The sequence below is a fragment of the Bacillus rossius genome, chromosome 2 (assembly GCF_032445375.1).
Source record: "Bacillus rossius redtenbacheri isolate Brsri chromosome 2, Brsri_v3, whole genome shotgun sequence".
Lineage (NCBI taxonomy): Eukaryota > Metazoa > Arthropoda > Insecta > Phasmatodea > Bacillidae > Bacillus > Bacillus rossius.
This window is the reverse complement of record NC_086331.1, coordinates 90930053-90951685: the sequence shown is the minus strand read 5'-3', so window position 1 is coordinate 90951685 and position 21633 is coordinate 90930053. Positions and strand designations below refer to the sequence as shown.

Sequence of the window (21633 nt, the reverse complement as noted above, 5' to 3'; positions counted from 1 at the left end):
GAACTTTTATAGAGCCAAAAAGTCTCATTTTCTTTGTGTAATTTAATGGTCACAAACTTTAATTTGTGAAAAAAATGTCTGTTTCATTTCCTTTGTTAACATAATACATCACAATTTTACAATTGTGAAATGTTTTCATGCATTTGTGATTTAAAAACCACAAAATATTCCTGGAAAAGTAATGTCTTATTTGTTTTGTTTGTTTAATGTACTAATTTTCATTTCTGAATAAAGAGTAGTACTATTTAAATGTACAACTAATACTCCTAAATAAACATTGAAATCAACATTTTGGACACCCAATTGTTCTATGCAACACTAGTTTCATTGTAATTAATTTAAAAAGAATTTTTAAGTAATGCTATAACAGTGTTATTTAACTAGTATCCAATATTACAAAATTAAAGTCAATCAATTTATAGCAGGATGTGGGTAAATTACTGATAGGACCCTCATGTTAATATAGTTATTTAATTTCATTATATTTTTCAGATTAAATCCTTGCTTTCCTGTACAAATTTAATTTGTATTCTTTATTGTATTACAAATTATTTATACCCAAGCATAAAATATATTCGAAATTACAATATTATTTTTAAGTGGTTCGTGTTAGAATAACCACAAATAATTTTGCAAGTTTTGTGTACAATTGTAAGCAGTATAAGTTTTTCCTATGCATCACAACACTCTCTGATAAGTAGTTGAACAAATAGTATCTTTAGTTTCAATAGTTTATGCTATTAAATACAAATGCATTATTAGTTTCTCCACGATAGGTATAATTTGTGTGCCAAGAGTGGTTCTTATGCCAAAATAAGTGATTCATAGACAATCATCACACAATAAATGTTGTGTTTAATTTAAAACATTTGCTACACAATAATTATTTATAAAAATATTTGCAAGAAAGATAATAAAGGTAAAAAAAATTTTTTTTCAGAAAAATTTTAATGCAAAAGTGAAAATTATTTTTCAAGAAAGGAGTCTTATTGGGGAACTCCTTTTTTTACAACACGGCGGCATGTAGAATAATTCTTGTTTGTGTTTTATGTCCTACTTCTTTTCATAATAAAAACTAACATTAAAAAGAATTTCTAAGATCGAGTTTGACTCCAAACTAATGGCGAACAGATCTCATAGCACACACAAATAAGATGTAATAATTTGAATAAACTAAACTTAAAAAAGGTACTCAAAAATAAAAATTAAGTTAAATATTTAAAAATCAAAACTCACAAAATATGTTCTTTTATTTTAGATCTCTACCACCAACTATTTGAATGTTGTATGTAAAAGCATTTGCTTCACTTGTCAGTTCTTTTTGCTTGAATATGTTTGTCCAGCACGTAGCGCCTCTGCACGTACTGATCAATGTTAAAACAATTGTAATTCCATCAGAATTCCAAAGATTTTTAAAATTGATCTGTATGTAGCTTATACGTGAAGAAGCTATGTGGGTTAAAAATTTTTTAAAATGTAATGCCACCAATTCTATGCCATATGTTAATCTGGAGGCACTGTGTGAACTTAAGTAAAACAGTTCAAAACGCCTCACACAACCATGCTTATTCAGTAGTAGAACCCAGAACCTCTCGACAGAAGTTGACTAGTGGTTCAGCTGTAAATGAACGACTGTGCCACAAGCGGAAAGAGTGAGAGGTTGACACAAGCCGTGTTAGTCTTCCTCGCCCACAGCTTTGAAGGGGTTGATAACCTTCCAGGAAGGAGCTGGCAACATGGCCACCTGCCTTCAATACCCCACTCCTCATCCTCCCCCCCGCCCAACATCATGCCGTGATGTGCAGAGCCTCAAGCCCTCATATTTCATTCCAAATGTGCTTGTTTTTTAAGTAGTATCAGTCTTGCTAACTTTTTCCCATTTCTACCATCAAGGATACTGCACATGATTATTATATTAAATGCCAAATTACTCTCAGTTTTTCACAATGTCAGTTATTTCAGTTCGTCACCAACAAAGTAGGTTTTTGGAAGCTTTAGTTTGATTCTGCACATCACATAACATAAAGCAAAAGCAGAACAAAAGAGATTAATCATGATCACCAACTGCTTATCTTCAAGCCACTAAAAAAACACCACAACTCCTCCCTCTCATAACTAGAGCACACTAAGCATCCCTCTGATAACCAGAACCCACTACTGCTCCCATTCATAATCAAAGCCCACTACTCATTCCTCTCATAGCCAGGGCCCACTACTCCACCCACTCATAACCAGGGCCCACTACTCATTCCTCTCATAGCCAGGGCCCACTACTCCACCCACTCATAACCAGGGCCCACTACTCATCCCTCCCATAACCAGTGCCCACTACTCCACCCTCTCAAAACCAGGGCCCACTACTCCACCCACTCATAATCAAGGCCCACTACTCCACCCACTCATAATCAAGTCCCACTACTCATCCTCCCATAACCAGGGCCCACTACTCCTCCCTCTTATAATCAGGAACCATTATTCTTCCTTCTCATAACCAGGGCTCACTACTCCTCCTTCTCATAATCAGGGCCTCATTATTCCTCCCTCTCATAATCAGAGCCCACTATTTATAGTTGACATTGGTTGTTTGTTAACAAATAGCTAATGTAAGCCACATAATAATTATATAGTATGTATGAATGACTTAGAATGTAACACCTGTTGAAATTGGGATTATTAGTTGGTGACTTTGGTGAAAGAGCTGGAGAAGGTGCAGTCTAGGGCAGAGAGATATGTCATGGGTATGCAGAGGAGAAGGAAAGTTCAAGAGAAGAGATGCATAGGCTTTCGAAGATGATAATGGAGCTGGGTTGCGAAACATTTCAGGAGGAGGAGGGTGTAAAACTGGTAAAGTTTTCTGAAGATGGTATAAAGGTTGTGTAGAGGAGGGTAGAGAGGAAGGAGAGACCTGAGTGGAAGATACAGAGGGAGTGGAGACAAACAGAAAGAGGACAGGGTGGGCATGAAATGGGCTGGAGGAAAAGGTGTTGAAGGTGAGAGGTGTAAAGGGCCTATGGAGAAACCTTGATAAACCTTAGTGGAGGGAAAGTGAAGTGGAGAGAGGACTTTTGCCACAGGGTGGTAGCCCAATAGCAAATGGATGTAATATCAAAAAAAAATAAGGAAAATGAGATGGAAATGAAGCATAGATTGACTGCATAGATGGGGGGGGGGGGGGGGGGAGAGTGTGTGCTTTGAGAAAACCCACAGTCTCATTGCAATGTCTGTCACATTTCCCATCTGCGAAAAACCCAGGTTTGACCCTGCTGGAAAATGAACATAATTACTTTGGTGAGAGGTTAAAGAACCCACTACTCAAACCACTGTGGAGATTAAGTTTAAAAAAAACAGCATTACTTTTAATTTTACAACTGATCTTTAACAATAAATTATTAAAATTAAATAAATGTGTATATCATATAATATATATTTTTAATAATTCAAAAAATGTTATACACCTTAACCTAATGGATACATAGTTGGTAACCTCAACTTTTTTTAAGCCATTGCCCATGCATGAAAAGCTGAAATATTTTGTTAAAATTGGATTAGAAGATGAATTAATATTTTTGTTTTAATAAGAGAGTGAATATCTTAACAAAAATTACTATATTATGTTTCATCTCTATAATATAGAAAATAAAATGTTCAATTGTGTGACTGCTCATTCATATAACTTCTACTATTTTATTTACTGTTAATAAATACAAACAAAATGTTTCTTTTAAAAGGAAACAGTGCTCAAATATCAATCATGCAAGATTTTCTGAGAGAACACAATTTTTTTCAAATATTTATTCAATGAAAGTAGAATATTTAGCGTTCAATTCAAACGTCTACCACAAAAATATTGACCGGTTGTTGAAGATGAACACTTTAAAACCACCAAGAAATACCAGTGTTTACAATTTTTTATATACATTTGTACAAAATATCACACAAAATCATTCTTATCAATAATAATCATGCATTAATAATCAGCAATAATAACTTACCTTACTAAGCGGTAAAACCACGAATGCACCTCCACCAGCTGATTCAACAATAATGGCAAGAAATTTTGGATTGACTGCACAAAATGTAGAATCCCATGATGATTTTGAGACTCTTATGTTATCATAACACTGTTCTCGCTTAAATGGAGTCCCATACACATGACGGAACTTACTACTCCTCACCACTCTGAAAGACATCTGAAACCACATCAAAAAAGATCAACATGTGTGCCTAATAAAATTTGAAAAGCAGTATTTTCATTAATAGCTGAAAGAAAGATGTTAACTTTTAAATTAATATTCATTATTATTTATTAAATTTATCAATGATATAAGAAATACTTCCTAGGAATACATACAAGATAGGTATCTATATGACCTGTTCTAACTTTATTAGCTACCCCAGTGAATAAGAAAAAATTATTTTAGGAATAACTATATTAAAATGGTGAATCTATTGGTCAATTTTAGTTTGGAATTTATTGTAATACATATGTACACTATGGTTAAATAGATTCAGTGAGGGTCACAATGAAACATATGTTTCATCAAAGAATTACATATTTGCACATAACTGAATTCAAGTAAACCATGCATTTCTTGTATCACAGCTTCATACAGTAGGCTTATTTAGTAGAATCCATGACAAGCAATGACTAATTTACATGCAACCAATTTCTAACACTTAGGAGAATAAAATTTGGGTATTTTCTAGATGGCAATACCAGGAAACACAAAAGCTGTTTACATGTCAAAAAGAAGTAGGGGAAATAATGACATATGATTAGGTGATGAGGTTGGGATCAAGTATGATTTCATGATTTGGTAGCAATGAAGTTGACAGTGTTGATTAGTAGATGTTTCATTGTCTGGGAAGTAGTTATATTTGTATTAAAAGAGTACTTCGAACATGAGAACATTAATTTGCTTGTTACAGAGGTTAGATGTTAAACATCACATGTGAGTAGGTACTAAAAGTATTGCTAAAAATTTTTTTTTGCATATTTGCCATCATAGGTGAAAATTGCATCTCTTCTTTGCTTTGTGAGTTAGTGGCCATAATTGAAGTTATAGTCTGGGTGTGATGTATAATGTTTATTGTTTTAATAAGGATAGATTATGGAAAAATTAAAAAATGTTGGCAAGGAATACGTGTAAAATGTTAATAAACTATGTCGGGATTGGTTAACTAGAAAAAAGTAGAGGCAAAATTATGTATTTCCAAAAAGAGGTTAAGTCAGATATGTACAATAGTGTGGATGGAAGAATTAAGCGTGTATGTTGAATGAAGGTGTTGATGTAAGGGTTAAGTAAGATGTGAAATTTAATATATCAGGTTAGCATTTGTTCAAGTAATGATAACGAAGTGAATAGTAGGTTAGGTTAGGTCAGCTACATTATAAATACTTTAATATAGTCTGGACAGAACAGTGTATCCTGAGATAGAGGTTGGTTACGATATTACTATAGCTACAGTCTTACGGGATAAGCAAGGAAAAACGATACCAGTGTTTAATTTTTGAAAGCAATACTTTTCTCTATGTTTTAAAGATATTGTGAACTAGAATACAGTTCCACCCGGACAACTCTATTTTGAGATACCGGTATTTAATTTATTGAAAGTAAGAATTTTCTAGCTATTTTCTCAGTATCGTGAATAAGAATACAGTCCCACACGGTCAACTCTATTTTGCGATACCTGTATTTTATTCCCCATAATTTACCACTTATCATGTAACTGTTATTTCCCAGAAAAATTATTTTTAATAAAAAATAGGGTACGCCGTTAGTTTTCCTGATACCACCATAAGTTGTACATCTACAGACATAATTTCATAGATAATGAAAAATCAGTATCGGGGTCATTCCAGATCAAATCAACCAATGGGCAAAACATGATGTCTTCAGATCTTTATGATTTTTTTTATGAGATAGTATTAGCTTAGCAGACAATTTCCTATCTCCTTTGGTTTGTGAATTATAAATTTTTGAAAATTAATAAAACTCCTGTTTGTAGGAACATTTTGATGTTTTTAAAAGCATGTAACTCTAAAACTGTCTCTCCTAGAAAGCTCAAATTTGTATCATTCTCTTTAGTTAACAATGGCCTCAAATTTTATATAATTTGAGTGTACCACATCTTTTTTTTTCTTAAAAACTTAAAACAAAATTTTTTTATAAAAAAAAATTTAATTTTGATGAAAATATGTATATTTTATGCCAAACCAATTTAGTAAGTTACGTACAAAGTTTAAGATGGTATTCCAATGGTATCATATTGAAATGACTTTTTGTGTAAATTAATGCACATAGAAATTATGTTAAGGCGTTACTTTTTAGCCTAAAAAAATTAATCTTTTAAACAACACTTAATTTTATTTTAACTGAAATTTAATTTTACCCATTTTATCCAAACAAAAAATTCAACTTACTTTACACTCAAGGAAAAGTTTATTTTTCTTCTTTTAACACTTCAAATTAGTAAAGATGAGTTCTCTTTGCCAAAACTTGTGCTGCTTCGGCCTTCTCATATGCTGGAACTTGATAGGTTCTACCTGTTGCTGTGGTTGTATTTAATTTGCACAAAATATAGTTTATTAGCAGTGCTAATAGTGCTCTCCTAGGATATGTGCATGATGGCGATGGAGCATTTGGGAGAAGAAAGGAAACACGAACTTCTTTTTCAACATCATCTTTTGAGTCAACATGCGCCAACCACCACTCCTATCATAAGCACAAGCGACAAAACCCACAATTTCTTCAAATGGAATGTCTATCACCAGAGCTGTTCTGTACCCTATGTGTTTCGGAATTATTAGAAAATGAGTAAATTTTGGTTTTGACCTTATTTAGATCTAGGGGATGGAATTTCTGGGTCCTAGAGACTGCCACAGCTTTTTTTAACCTTGTTGTTAGAATCTTTTCTACATTTATAAACTCTTCATAGGTTACACAAGAAAATGTGATGGATGGAAAATTTTCCACACCCCACTGAAAAAGCTAAAAAAGTGTTAGAATTTGGTTTTCTAGTGGATTTCGGAGAATAGCTTTGGCAGCAAGCCTTTTTACCATACCCCCAACTCCCATCATAAACTCCCTTTGTGATATAGCATAAAAGTGCCAGTCGGCATCAAGTCCATCAAAGTACTCTTTGTGATAGATAAGAGTCAGAAAATTCTTACAATTTTTGTACTGTGCAGCTGAATCATCTAAAAAATAGTACAGCTTTTTCAAATTTGGAAAATAATTTCTCAGAAATAAAATTAACTTTTTTCTGGAAAGCATGAAAAATGACAGTTTGTGTGTTAGGCAGTCTGATTTAAATATAAAACTGGTGAACTAGCTCTTGTTTTCCTGTTTCTTGATTGCTTTCCTTGAAATATACGAGTCATTCCATATCAAATCAACCAAAGAAAAATTAATTTAGAAAATTCATGTTTCAGATTTATATGATTTTTTGTATTTTGATAATAAGAACTTAATACATTATAAATCCATTTTTTTTTAATTTATATCTTGAGTAGTTTTTTTGTATTAAATTTTTGAAAAATGCCAAACTAGCCAATTTTAGCAATGTTTTGGATCACTCAAATACTTGTAGGTTTCCAACTAATGGTGCTAGAAGCCTGTTTGACAGCTCATTTTAAAGGTCATTGAATGGGCTTCAATTTGATATGTAACATGACCAACTTCAGAAAAAGAAATAATTTTTATTTGTTTTCAAAATTTTTAATATTGAATTTCTAAAAAACACCATTTTAGATTTTTTTTTTTAAAAAAAGTATGTTATTCCTACATATATTGGTTGGATTTGTGCCAAATTTCAAGGTGGAGAATCAATGGGATCATGAGTAAATAAAACTGAGAAGTTTAGTAGATGCTTAAGGGGGCATGGTAGATAAATAAATGCTTTAAGCGTCAGTTGGACGTTAGAGTTTTTTGGAAGACAACATTGAAAAACTGCAAAACAACAATCCTACATAATGTTATTTGCCAACTTTATTAGCAGACGTCCCAAAAAGACAATTCTCGAGCGTTGTTTCTTCCGCAGCAATTAAATGTTCGAAATTACCAAGGCAGAAGTTTTGTCTTCAAGTAACCTTCAGTTTTTAATTAATTCATTTAGCTCAGGTTTAGATACCATGCTGCCTTAAGAAATAGTTGCAGCAAGGAAGAGTAGCATAATTTTACATCAAATTTTGACTTAGTAAAGTATTCAAATTTTATTGTTATAGACTAAAAATTTTTTACAAATTATAAAACATGGATAACAAATCTTACCTTACATTCATCCAATGTTCTTTGATTAAACATTTGATCAATATGATAATACAAAGCACGTGATCTTGCTGAACAGATGTAGCCTAAGTTCAAAGCACATGATCTTGCTAAAAGGATGTAGCTTAAGTTATAACTGACAAAACATATAATTGCTCATGAAAAAAATCTGTTTAGTATATATTTAATTATTTACAGTTTTCACTTAGGTTGTGGCATACTTCGTTCAAGCAGGTGTGATGTCTACAATCTCTTCTTTAGTGAGTGTAAAAGTTCTCCCAGTTGCTGTACAAGGTTCAGCCTTTTTAAGATCTTCATTTCTAATGTCTAGTATATCGGCTCTTGGTGTTGGATAAAAAAAAGGAAGCAGCAGGTTCTTTGGGATGTAAAAAACTGACTTTAACTTCATTATTCTCATTATTTTTTGCCAATATACATGCAAGCCACCAAAAGTTATCGTATTTCACAGTAACATGTTTTGTCAGTTATAACTTAGGCTACATCCTTTCAGCAAGATCATGTGCTTTGAACTTAGGCTACATCTGTTCAGCAAGATCACGTGCTTTGTATTATCATATTGATCAAATGTTTAATCAAAGAACACTGGATGAATGTAAGGTAAGATTTGTTATCCGGGTTTTATAATTTGTAAAAAAATTTAGTCTATAACAATAAAATTTGAATACTTTACTAAGTCAAAATTTGATGTAAAATTATGCTACTCTTCCTTGCTGCAACTATTTCTTAAGGCAGCATGGTATCTAAACCTGAGCTAAATGAATTAATTAAAAACTGAAGGTTACTTGAAGACAAAACTTCTGCCTTGGTAATTTCGAACATTTAATTGCTGCGGAAGAAACAACGCTCGAGAATTGTCTTTTTGGGACGTCTGCTAATAAAGTTGGCAAATAACATTATGTAGGATTGTTGTTTTGCAGTTTTTCAATGTTGTCTTCCAAAAAACTCTAACGTCAAACTGACGCTTAAAGCATTTATTTATCTACCATGCCCCCTTAAGCATCTACTAAACTTCTCATTTTTATTTACTCATGATCCCATTGATTCTCCACCTTGAAATTTGGCACAAATCTAACCAATATATGTAGGAATAACATACTTTTTTTAAAAAAAAATCTAAAATGGTGTTTTTTAGAAATTCAATATTAAAAATTTTGAAAACAAATTAAAATTATTTCTTTTTCTGAAGTTGGTCATGTTACATATCAAATTAAAGCCCATTCAATGATCTTTAAAATGAGCTGTCAAACAGCCTTCTAGCACCATTAGTTGGAAACCTACAAGTATTTCAGTGATCCAAAACATTGCTAAAATTGGCTATTTTTGCAATTTTCAAAAATTTATACAAAAAAAACTAAAATTTTTTTATTAGAAAAAATAGTTTTATAATGTATTTAGTTGATATTACCAATATACAAAAAAACGTGAAAATCGAAGGTGTAGAGGTTAAAGCCTCTGGTTGATTTGATATGGAATGACCCATACGAAGAAAAAAAAAAAGGGTGAACAGTAGCCATAGAATTGTTCCAATGAAACCCTTGAGCCTAATCTTGTAGAACAAACAAATAATTTCCGGCAAAATCTAATTTTACTACAGCTTCACTTTCTTCCAACAAAGATTTTTTTTTCAGAGAAAAATATTGATTGTTGTTTAGCAACAAAGTAATATTTTTTTAAGGTTAATCAATTGATTGCCAAATTCTTGAACAAACTCATCAAATGGTTTGGTAAATGTTTCAAAATTGCATCTGTCAACAATAATCAACTGTTTGTAAGTGATGTCCATTTACTCCTCGAAAAAAACAGTTCAAGCTTCTTTAAATTCCTCAATATCAGGACAGTAGCCACATTCATTTTGGAAGCATGCCTGTATGGTGGATTGCACATAACTTTAACCATACAATCATTGTAACTCAATAGAGAACTTTCAGAGGCAGGAAGTGTCAATTTATTTAACCTACCTCCTGAAAACATGAGTTTTATATTCTGGTGTGCAGTGCAAACACACACAGAATGAGCACCACTGGCACCAGCAATAATGCAGTTCTTCAGCCTCAGTTCTTAAAACTATGAAAAGCCAATTTTTAAATAAAGGAATTTCGATTTTAAAATATTGTAATTTTCACGCATATTTCCCAAAATCACCCTTTTTTGAACATGGATTGGCTTATTTTCAGTGTCCTTACCCATGGAGGTATGGAGACAATCATTTTTTCTAGTCACTTGCCTACTCACTTTGTCGTGATTATTAAATTCTGTTACCAACAAACCTGTTTCACAAGGTAGAGTTTTCCCAGGTTTAGGATCCAGTGTTCATAGCACTCCCTTTTCTTCAACGAGTTTTTTTTTGCTTTCCTCACCATATAATTACTAATACCTAATTCACGTTCCATTCTTACACAAGACCAACTGGTTGGTAAGATTGTTAAAATGTTAAGTTTTTCACTCTTGCTTGCTGTTTCAAATTTTTCTTTCAGCTGCTTAAGAATTTCTGTCTACAAGTTTTCTGGTGGATTCTTGTTATCCTCGTCTATGTTGCCAGCTTGGGAAAAAGATTCATTAATCTTAATTTAATTTTGTCAAGTTTTTCTTTGCAGTATTTCTTATTTGATTTACATTTTATTTTAACAACAGGTGATTCTCATATTGATGTCAATGAGGTATTTAAAAAATATATGCCTGATTCTATATCCATATATTCAGGATCATCTTTGCTGCAGCCTGTTTTTTTTTTGTATTTACATTTTCAGCCAATTGTTCATCATGAATATTTCTATAACTTTCTTACTTAACTCTAAGCTGTAAGAAGTGCAAATTTTCATTCCATCTTCAATAATATAATTTAGCTATGTCATCCATGGTGTGACATTCCTTAGGTTTTTTGTTACCCAATGCCTGTCTTTATTAAAAGGATTGCAACAATATTTACCCCACTGTTTATCCATTTGTATATTATGAACTTGCACAGAGCACTTGTTCACTCAAGAGACAACTCACAACACAATAACTGAAGTCAAGAGCCCTAGTAGGAGGAAGCTAAGGGTTGCAAGTTAAGACAGGAAAGACACATGTCACAGCTTAAGTAACTACTGTTAGGTACAGTTGTTATATTTACCAAAGAAACTATTATCACCCTATTTTTAGACTTAACTTTTCTTAAGTAAATTTTTATGGCATAATGGGGAATCAATTATTAAGACAAGTTTAAATTTAAGAAAAGTTAGATAAGATTTTTTTATAATGTATCAAATCATGAATTAGCAGAATTTTCACACACAAAAATTTTCATAAAAAATAATTTCAATATGATACCATTGGAATACCATCATGAAACTTTGTACACAACTTACTTAAGAGGTTTGGATAAAATTTATATTTTTTTATCAAAATTAAAAATTCTGATTTTTGTTTTTTATAAAAAATGTTTTAGAGTTATTATCTGGAAAAAACATAAAGTGATGTGATATACTCAAGTTAATGTCCAATTAAAGCCCTCATCATTCTAAAGAGAATGATAAAAATTTCAGCCTTCTAGGACAAATGGTTTTAGAGTTATGTGCAAGCATCATGTACCACAGGATCAAGCCAACAGAATCATGCCATCAGGATCAATCCTTCAGGATCAAGGGATAACCTTCAATACATGAAGTGGAAGTTGGTAACAGTTGTGCTAAACAAAGAGATACAGGATTGCGGGTAAACAATGAATGGCAGCGGCAGTGTGAAAACGTAGGTATTGTAATGTAAGCTTAAAAGTTTTATTTTTAACGAACCAGTAGGAATTCAGAAACCATGTTTACAGGGTATATTTAGAGACGTCTCTAGTACTTTAAGAACATATTTTCCATTTTTATTTACTTTTCGTTCCCCAAAGCTACGACGCCCAAAACTGGTATAGTAATGTAAGACATAAACTATTATTTTTCACAAACTAGTAGGAATTAAGAAACGATAACTTCAGGGTAAATTTAGGTACAAGTGCAGTGTGTGAAAACCATGTTTTCTATCCAATCTAAAACGCTGCGACAACCGATAATTGCCAATTTAAGAAGTCACTTACAGAAGTAGATAGTAGGTATTTATATGCTACTTCGGTAAATATTTACAATCGCGGTAGATGCCAAAAAAAATGCTAAAAATCTGAAAATACTTTTATTCTGTGCCCTTTCACTTCCTCTTTTGAAAACAACCGGCGGAGGTAAGAAATTCCAAATACTTTAGGAGATATCGAATTTTTTAATTTCATCATATGTAGAGTCGCGGTATATGCCAAAAAAAATGCTAAACATCTGAAATACCTTTATCATATGCTCTTCAACTTCCTCTTTTCATTAAAAGCGGCGGAGATAAGAAATTCCAAATACTTTAGGAGATATCGAATTTTTAAATTTCAGCACAAAACCAGCGCATTCCTGTGGCGTGCGTGTACCATTGTTTCTTGTTTACGTACGAGAACGAGTATCTATTTTTTTATTGGATAATGATGTCACGTGATTGTTCGTGATAGGCCAGAATTCAAATGAACTAATACGTGATTATTTAGTTCAATTATTGTTTAAAACGGTGTTTAATTACCGCCTCCAACTTACGTGAGTTTTTAACGTTTCTAATTTTAAAGTCTTATTTGTTATTTTGATATTGTTGCGCAAGTAATAAGTAACAAAAAAAATTACGTGAGTTGTTACTGTACATCCTTTGTTACGGGTTTGTTAGGTAAGGTCAGTTACATTATAAATAATTTAAAACTAAAGAATAATTAAAATTAATTCACATTATTTTTAATATCACCTTAGTTTTAAAGTATTAATAATGTAACTGACCTGACCTAATCGACCATTTTAGTTTACTGTTCACCCTCTGTCCGGGTTTGTTTGGTCAGGTCAGTTACATTATAAATATTTTAAAACTAAACAGCCATTAAAATTAATTCACAAAATAATTTTTAATGTCGGCTTAGTTTGAAAGTATTAATAATGTAACTGACCTGACCTAATCAACCATTTTATTAATTACGCATTCACGATTCACGTATTCACGAACACGGCAAAATAACAAAAATGGCGCCGCTCGAATGGTTCCACAGGTCTTGTATTGCAAAATTAAAAAATTCGATATCTCCTAAAGTATTTGGAATTTCTTATCTCCGCCGCTTTTAATGAAAAGAGGAAGTTGAAGAGCATATGATAAAGGTATTTTAGGATTTTTTACATTTTTTTTTTGGCATCTACCGCGACTCTACATATAATGAAATTAAAAAATTCGATATCTCCTAAAGTATTTGGAATTTCTTATCTCCGCCGGTTGATTTTAAAAGAGGAAGTGAAAGTGCCTAGAATAAAAGTATTTTCGGATTTTTAGCATTATTTTTGGCATCTACCGCGATTGTAAATATTTACCGCTACTTCAATTCTGTAAACTTTATAATGAACCACAAAATGTTTTTGATTCAAACTTGGTCACATTTTATAATTAAGTTATCGAATGGTATAGTAATGAACTAGAGGGACTCTTCCATAAAAGCTTTAAAAAAACAGTGAACATTCGTAATTTTTGGTAATGACACTATAAAAGGGTAATATTTCAAGTATGTTAAACAAAAATTACTCAATTAACTATTGGTTAGGTTAGGTACATTTAAAATACTGTAAAAATGTATTGTTGGTAAGAAAACCTATCTTTAATGCATATAACCTAATCATCGGTTCACATTAATTCACAGTATTTTAAATATACTAAACTGATCTAAGAAGCTTAAAAACGATTTTCAAATCCAATACTAGGTTTGAGTTTCTGTTAGGACTCCCTAATAATGTCTTGATTATTTAATATTTCTACATATTATAAAACAAAAATATGACGTATCCTCAATAACAACCATAATAACAAGACTAACCTAAAAAATAATATTTAATTTTTAAATGGCAAACACCCTTATGTCGATTTAAAATTACCGCTTCCAATCGTATTGCTTACCTTTAACAACTGTGTACTTTAAACGATGGCTGTACAAAATCACATGTAAGTTATATTTACAAAAAACAGCAACAATAACAACTCGGCATAACCTGACAAAACACCGTGCTACTTAATTCCTGGAAACATCCCATGCCTACGAACGATTAGTCTCCCAATGCCATATTTGGTCATGCACCTTGAGTCATTTTTGAGCATCATTTGAAAAACTGCTAGCTATAAAAATTGATTTGCAATTTACTGTAATGGCTGCAAAGAGCCAGGTGAAAAATAAATGCTATAATTCAATTCCAAATCGGTATAATATCTCTTTCATTTTCAAGACATAATACCTTTTCTGTCCCTGTCACTCTCAACAATCAAACTATTTACTCTCTCTTTCTAGTACTACACTTTTAAACATATTCACCGCCATCGGTAACAAGCAAAACACGAAGTTACTATAAAATGTCGAAGGAATTATAAAACTATAATTTTTTCCATAGGAAAGTTTTTCATCTAATATCGTTTGACATTTTCACTATAACAGCATAATCATGCCTGACATTAAAAATCGCATGCATATGTGAGTATCGCGATACATTGTCGAGGTCTGGTCGACTAGTCCCTGACAATGCTGCTGTTCTGCCGGCTACTCAGGATTCAGTAGAGGGGGGTTCGGGCCGCGTGGCCGAGGGACTTAGTGTCCAGAAATGAAATGAGAACAACTCGAATAAAGTTTGATGGTCCTTTATACTTAAGACGCTGAACACTTTACATGGGGCTGCCGCGTTTCCGCCTGTGACTATTTCTATGTGGGTCGAAACCCAGTTCCGCGCACTATTCTGGTTAAGAAAATTACGGGACGTACCGCCCGTGACGACTATTACTTCCACAGTAAGAAATATAATTCTTATGACCCGCGTGCGAAAGGATGTCTGTCTGACGGTACAGCTCACTGGCCTGTAAGAAATGAGCAGCACAGAACCTATGACAGCGAATGATTAGTTTGAAAAATGAACCGCGACTCGCCAAAATTGAGAGCAGGACACACGTGCGTGCTAATAACAAGTTGGGAGCTCACGACTGAATAGCAAATTAACAAGCTCGACTGCAAAGTTGAGAAAACGTCTCCGCGCGTCAAACTCTAGAACCACTGCTAATCCCGCGCCCGCTTTTCTCACCGTCCCGGAGCGGTGTCACCAACATGTCCGTCGCCTCTCGTGCCGGGTCCACGACTGCCTCCCACTCCCCTATCGCGCCTGACCGCCCGCGTCTCCCCCTCCTCGGCGAGCCCGCGGAACACGCTGATTGGTCACAGGCGGAAGCCACGGCCTTGGCGCCCAGTGAACAATTAAAACTTATAAAATACAAAACCTTTCAATAAAAAATTAATTAAAATAAAATATAAGCAAAAATATGTACAAAAACTTAAAACAAAAATATATTTACAATAAATAATATGTCAAATCCTGTAAAGAAAACAAACGTCGCATGTCACCATCACTTGCGTCGCACAACACGCTCAAGAGATGGCGCTGGCGAGGCATAACGGCCTGAAGGAGCTGGGGAGACACTTGGGTCGATGTCAACATATTGCACTACTTTCTTGTCTCAAGTGTAAGGATCGGTTATACAATCTCCCATTAACCCTCTGCACGGAACACCGGCCTGTGGGGACAGTATAGTTTCGAATTTGAGCTGTAGAGCGTGCAGGGTGTGACCCTCCTCGCCCTTTTTCTAAGAGAGTCTCAAAGCATCCTCGGACAGCAGGTAGTCGTTATCAGTGTCCGGATCTTTCAACCTCGTGGTCGCCCATTAACGCTTTTCTGAAACCTACAGGATCTCCTGGATCGGTGGTCCCTATAAGGTAAGTTTCTTCCCGGTCTGACAGACTGTTATTCCTCTTTATGTGTATTATTCACCCGGTTTCAGAGACCCGTGTTCCCTTTATCATATAGCTGATCTATGAGACCGGTATACCTCTTTACAACTTTTTAGATTTTGTTTTGTTCATACTCAGTTTTTCTATCATATTCATAGAATCTGTATCATTTGTTTAGATTGGCTGACACCAGCAGAGCACAGACATGAGTAGATCACAGAGCAACATTTCTGCGCGGACCAGAAAAATTTTAGAACTTGCTTCTGCAACACATTCGGATGAGGAGTCAGAAGACTCTTATGTTCCTTCGGAAGATGATGAGGAAGTGTCACAGCACAGCTCTGACCGTGAGCTCTCGTGTGATGAAGACGAACCTGCCAAAACAGTGAGAGCAGAAGAGGCGAGGTCTCCTGCCAACCAAGACAGTGGCATTCCTTCAGGGGGTTTTACGGGAAGGAACAATTTTATTTGGAATAAAGATCCAGCCCAAACCATAAACAGCCGTTCCAGCCAAAATATTATAAAAATTAAAACATCCACACTCAAAGGCCCCGCGAAAAATGTACTTCATCCCAGCTCTGAAGATGTTTGGGGACATCTTTTTAGTCCTGATATTCTCGAGGACATTGTTACATGGACTAATATGAAATTGAATTCAATGCGAGAGAATACCAAACTCAATGATAACTCATATCGCCCGACAGACATAGATAAAATAAAAGCATTATTAGGATTGTTTTTTTTTTTGAGCTGCATTTACAAATCGCCTGGAGAGTCACTTTCATCACTTTTTTCCACAGGGCCTACAGGCAGGCTAATATATCGCGCTGTGATGTCCGAAAAACGGTGCAGTATCCTAATCAGATCATTACGATTTGATGACTCTAGTACCCGACATACCAGGTAAGAAAAGGATCTGGCCGCTGCGATTTCTGGAATATTCAACAGGTTCATAAACAACTGGCAGGAGATTTACGAAACTATAGCCTTTGCCTGTGTCGAAGAGACTCTAGTCACATTCCGGGTAAGATGCAAATTTAGGATGTACATGCCTAACAAACCTGTCAAATATGGCATAAAATTAGTTTGCCTGGCTGACACTCGAAATTTTTACCTTTCAAATGCCTACATTTATGTTGGGAAAGGTAGTGACGGGATGACTCTCAGTGCTGAAGAAAGAAAGCTTAAGAAGCCGACGCAAGCATTAGTACGATTAGCCAAGCCTTTGTACGGTTCCAATAGGAACATAACTGTAGATAATTGGTTTTTGTGTCATCATTATATGGATTTACCAAAGAATTTACACTTTTATTGTATGTGTCAAAAAAACACAAGACTGTCATTCTTCTGTCATCAATGCATCACGGCAATTATGTCGACAGTAAGAGTAACAAGCCGGAGATAATTTCATTTTATAATTGCACCAATCTGGAGTTGACAGGTTGGATATGAAGTGCACCGTGTATTCGGCCAACCGAAAAACCAGGAGATGGCCTCTGGCAATTTTTTATCATCTTAATCCATTAGCTGCAGCAACAACTACGTCATCTACAAAAAATATTACGAAACCACAAAACTACGTCGATTTGACTTTATATCCAAATTAGGGCTGTCACTGACAACAAACCATCTTCATCGACGGCTTACCATTCAGAACTTGCCATCTGGTCTAATAACACTAATAAAAAAAATTCCCTGACAACCATCCATCCTGAAGATGCCGATGCTTATGCATCGAATCAATGAAGGACGGATCGCTTTGAAAAAAGAAAAACGTGCCGTTATTGCCCATACCAGAGGGAGAGCAAGACTATGACATCCCCCAGCCTATGGTCCCTAATTTCCTGTCTGCGAAATGTCCTGATTTGCCCATGTAGCTCTCGTCGGTGATAAAGTGAGTTCAGGCCAAAGTGGCCGGGACCGGAAAAATACGGGACCTGGAGGGAACGTAACGTAGGCAGGAGGAATGGTAGGTAATACCAAGGATAAGGCGATGATGTCCATTTTCACGAACCCCTTTTTATTCCATAAAGAAATCCTGCCGCAGCCTGGCCGGAACGTCGCGGAACGAGCGTCCTCCCCGCCGCGACCCGGACTCCCGGAAATAAGTCTCGTCCTCAAGATGTGACTAAATATTGTACAAATACTTCGCTTGTCATTTATTCGTAACTAATTAATTCATGTATTTTCGTTTTATTAATTAATTACTTGTCATGTCGTTTTAATAATTCTGTGATTCTTTCAAGTGCTTATGTTATGTTAGTAATGTAATCGCAGCCTGGCGCACCGCGAGGCGGGCCTCTCACACGCTGGCCGATTTCCCCTCCCCTCCTACGCGGCCCGCGGGCCTCGGCTTACTAGCGGGCGGAGGACGGCAGTGGTGAACCAGAAGCGAGAGCGAGTAGACGTGCGCTCCGCTCCGCGCTGCTCGGGAGACGCGTTTTCTTAGCTCTAAGTTCGCCGTCAGTGAAACGTCACGGGTTGTCTCTGCAGCTGAGCTGCATTCGTTATACCGCTGGACGTTCTCAGTTTTACGAGTCTTTTCGGGACTTCGCCTGCCTACGTTATAGGCCGTGTAAGTGCCTCTTCGGACCGCCGAACCTCTCAGTCAGTACGAACACTCATAGGACCTTTTTCCGCTTACGTGACGGGCCGCATACGCGCTGTGCATCTATACAGAACAATCGTAACCGGTACAATTAGCTACGGGGTTACCTCCTCTGTTCGTTTCGGGTCGCATCCTAAGGACGAGGCTTATTTCCGGGAGTCCGGGTCGCGGCGGGGAGCGCGCTCGTTCCGCGACGTGCCGGCCAGGCTGCGGCAGGTTCTCTATACGAAAATAAAAGGGGCTCGTGGAAACGGACATCACCGAGTTATACTTGGAACTACCTACCGTTCCTCCTACCCACGTAACGTTCCTTCCAGGTCCCGTATTCCGGTCCCGGCCACGTTGGCCTGAACCCACTTCCTCACCTGCAAGAGCTACATGGGCAAAACAGAACATTTTCGCAAACAGGAAATTAAGGACCATAGGCCGGGGGACGTCAATATAGTCTCGCACAAGTCCTCGTTTATTAAAACGACTGCCGAACTAATACCTTACAGGGGTTCATTTAGGACACGTTTTGGAATATGACCTGAGAGTTAGGGTATGGCAGCTGCCCAACAAGGCAGTGCATATTCGCTACCTTACTCAAACATCTTGGAATACCGCCCTTAATGTTAAGAGTCACACCATTGACTTCGTCGCTTGCTGACTGTTCCAGTGGCTAGTTATACATAACAAACGGGGAGGTAATACTTACGTTAACACAACACTATAATTAATTAAGGCTGAAGGCCGCAAAGGAGGCACTCACAAAGTTATTATGGTAAGATTGACGTCGTCCGACCGAAGGCCACCCTAAAGCCCGACCTGCAACCGCCAGTATTCACCCCGCTAACGGAACGCGCCCCTAGCCATGGCCCACCCGAGTCAGGCGAGCCACCAACAACTAAGGTAGAACCCGGCCTCCCCCAAATAAACAGACCGTCACTTCAATCAACCACGTATAAAAACAAACACTAATTATTAATTTATATTACGTAGTAATTTAAAGTCGATTGACAGAAGTGCGACGTAGGAGTGCCCGGGCACTCACGTGTGCAACTACATAAATACGCGTGTGAGTGTTCCCCTGGCGGCCTTCTGCCTGAATCAATCAATCAGACCTTATGACATAATTATTCAAACCTTGTGTTGCGTCATTAACCACACCAGAACAATCTGACAAGAAACGAACAGTCGCTGGTGTGACGTAAAAAATTCAAACACAATAATTCTTAAATATAATAACTTTCAATTCATTGAAGGGACAAATGACCTTAATTCAGCCTTTATAATTTATATAAGAATTTAACATCATTAAATTCTCTTATTAACTTATCAGATCAGAAATTAACGTAATGAGGTCAACCCTGGCGCGAGGGCCACCGAGCCTCGGCCGGACGCCATGACATGACGCCAGTACAGCGCGACTCGTGGACCGGGGCGGACGCACGTCCCACGGAGAGACATCATCCTTTGTCCACACCGAGTTCACTTCTGGTAACTATAGTCATTCTTCAAAACCTTTTTAATAATCTCTCCGTGTGTACCCGGTCCAGCTTTTTCGGTCCAGGACCTAATCCGGCCGCATAAATATCACACCCCCCCCTGCACCCCACTTGGTCCGCGGGGTAGGTGCACTATCCGGTACGGGCCGACTCCCGAGGACAGAACTTTTGTTAATCTCAGTCGCTCCGGCGCTGACACTCCCCGTAAGGGAACTCTTGAGCGAATTTAGCTGCGGTCCGCGCTCCACTGCCGTGGACGCGAGCACCGCCTCAATACGCAGATTTACGGGATTGGCCGCCTCCAATCACCCTCACCCCTCGTTGAGCAGTCAGGCTCAGAAACGCCTAGGGACACGATAATACGGAACAACTACTGACGTTGTAACATTCTTTTATAAACTTGTGCAACGCAACCTCGTGCAACATTTCTTTTGTAAACTTGTGCAACGCACCCTCGTGTAACATTCTTTTGTAAACTTGTGCGACGCACCTCTCCACGTAACATTCGTGAACTTATATAACGCAACCTCGTGTAACATTCCTTTTGTAAACTTGTGCTACGGTAATTCAGTAACTCTCAGACTCAGTTGAGTGTAATTGTGTAATTTGTATCTTGTAACGTCACCTATTGTACGACGTGGCGTGTAACCGACAACGTTACACCAGAGCCACTGTCGACTGAATAAATGACACACGTCATTTATTAACTCACTCCAGCGTACGCTTCTTTAAACCTGCTATCCCCAACCACCGCCGAGTAGGGAATCTCTCAGACCCACGTAACACCGCCGACGGTCCTAGTGGGCCACGCAGGGCAATCGACCCCACGACCCAACTACCGACTAGCACCAGAACTAGTCTGGCGCCCACCCGGACTCATTACATTCGCAACAGCCACTCCCGCTAGGAACCGCACCGGGACTCGAGCCCGAGACCCCGGACGACGGCAAGATCACTTGTGAGTGACTCGGGCACTCCTGTGTCGCACTTTCCTTGGGCGGGGTTTTTAATTAATAATGGAGTTACTATTAAATTTTGTTTGATTGTTAATGAACTGGGGTCCAGGTGTTTAATTAATTAGACACGGCCCTTGGTTCTACCTTAGCATCGGAGGCTCGCCTGACTTGGGTGGGCCATGGCTAGGGGTGCGTTCCATTAGCAGGGTCGGATACTGGCGAGTACAGGTCAGGCTTTGGGTGGCCTTCGGCTGGACGACGTCAATCTTATCTGACTACCTGGTGCAGCGATCATAGCTACCATCGCGAATATAGTGTAACTTTTTGTGTAGCCTTGGCTTAACTGGTCAATATGAATAGACACTTATTCACCATTTTTGAAAACATTAATATAACCATCTCAATCCCTTTAAAATAAATGATCATTTTTACACAAGGGACACATAACACTTTATTC

The 21633-nt window shown here is 36.7% G+C and overlaps 1 protein-coding gene across 1 annotated transcript in view; it reads right to left on the bottom strand.

The window, feature by feature from the left end:
• LOC134529453 (coronin-1B) overlaps positions 1–14652 on the bottom strand; it is a 101713-nt gene extending 87061 nt beyond the window's left edge. Inside the window, exons 1-2 of the mRNA XM_063363568.1 lie at positions 14262–14652; positions 3993–4190 (exon numbers count right to left, since the gene is read on the bottom strand). Of these exons, the coding sequence (XP_063219638.1) occupies positions 3993–4190 (198 nt within the window). The 5' untranslated portion in view covers positions 14262–14652. The remainder of the gene's footprint in view (positions 1–3992; positions 4191–14261) is intronic.
• Between the last annotated feature and the right edge of the window lie 6981 nt (positions 14653–21633).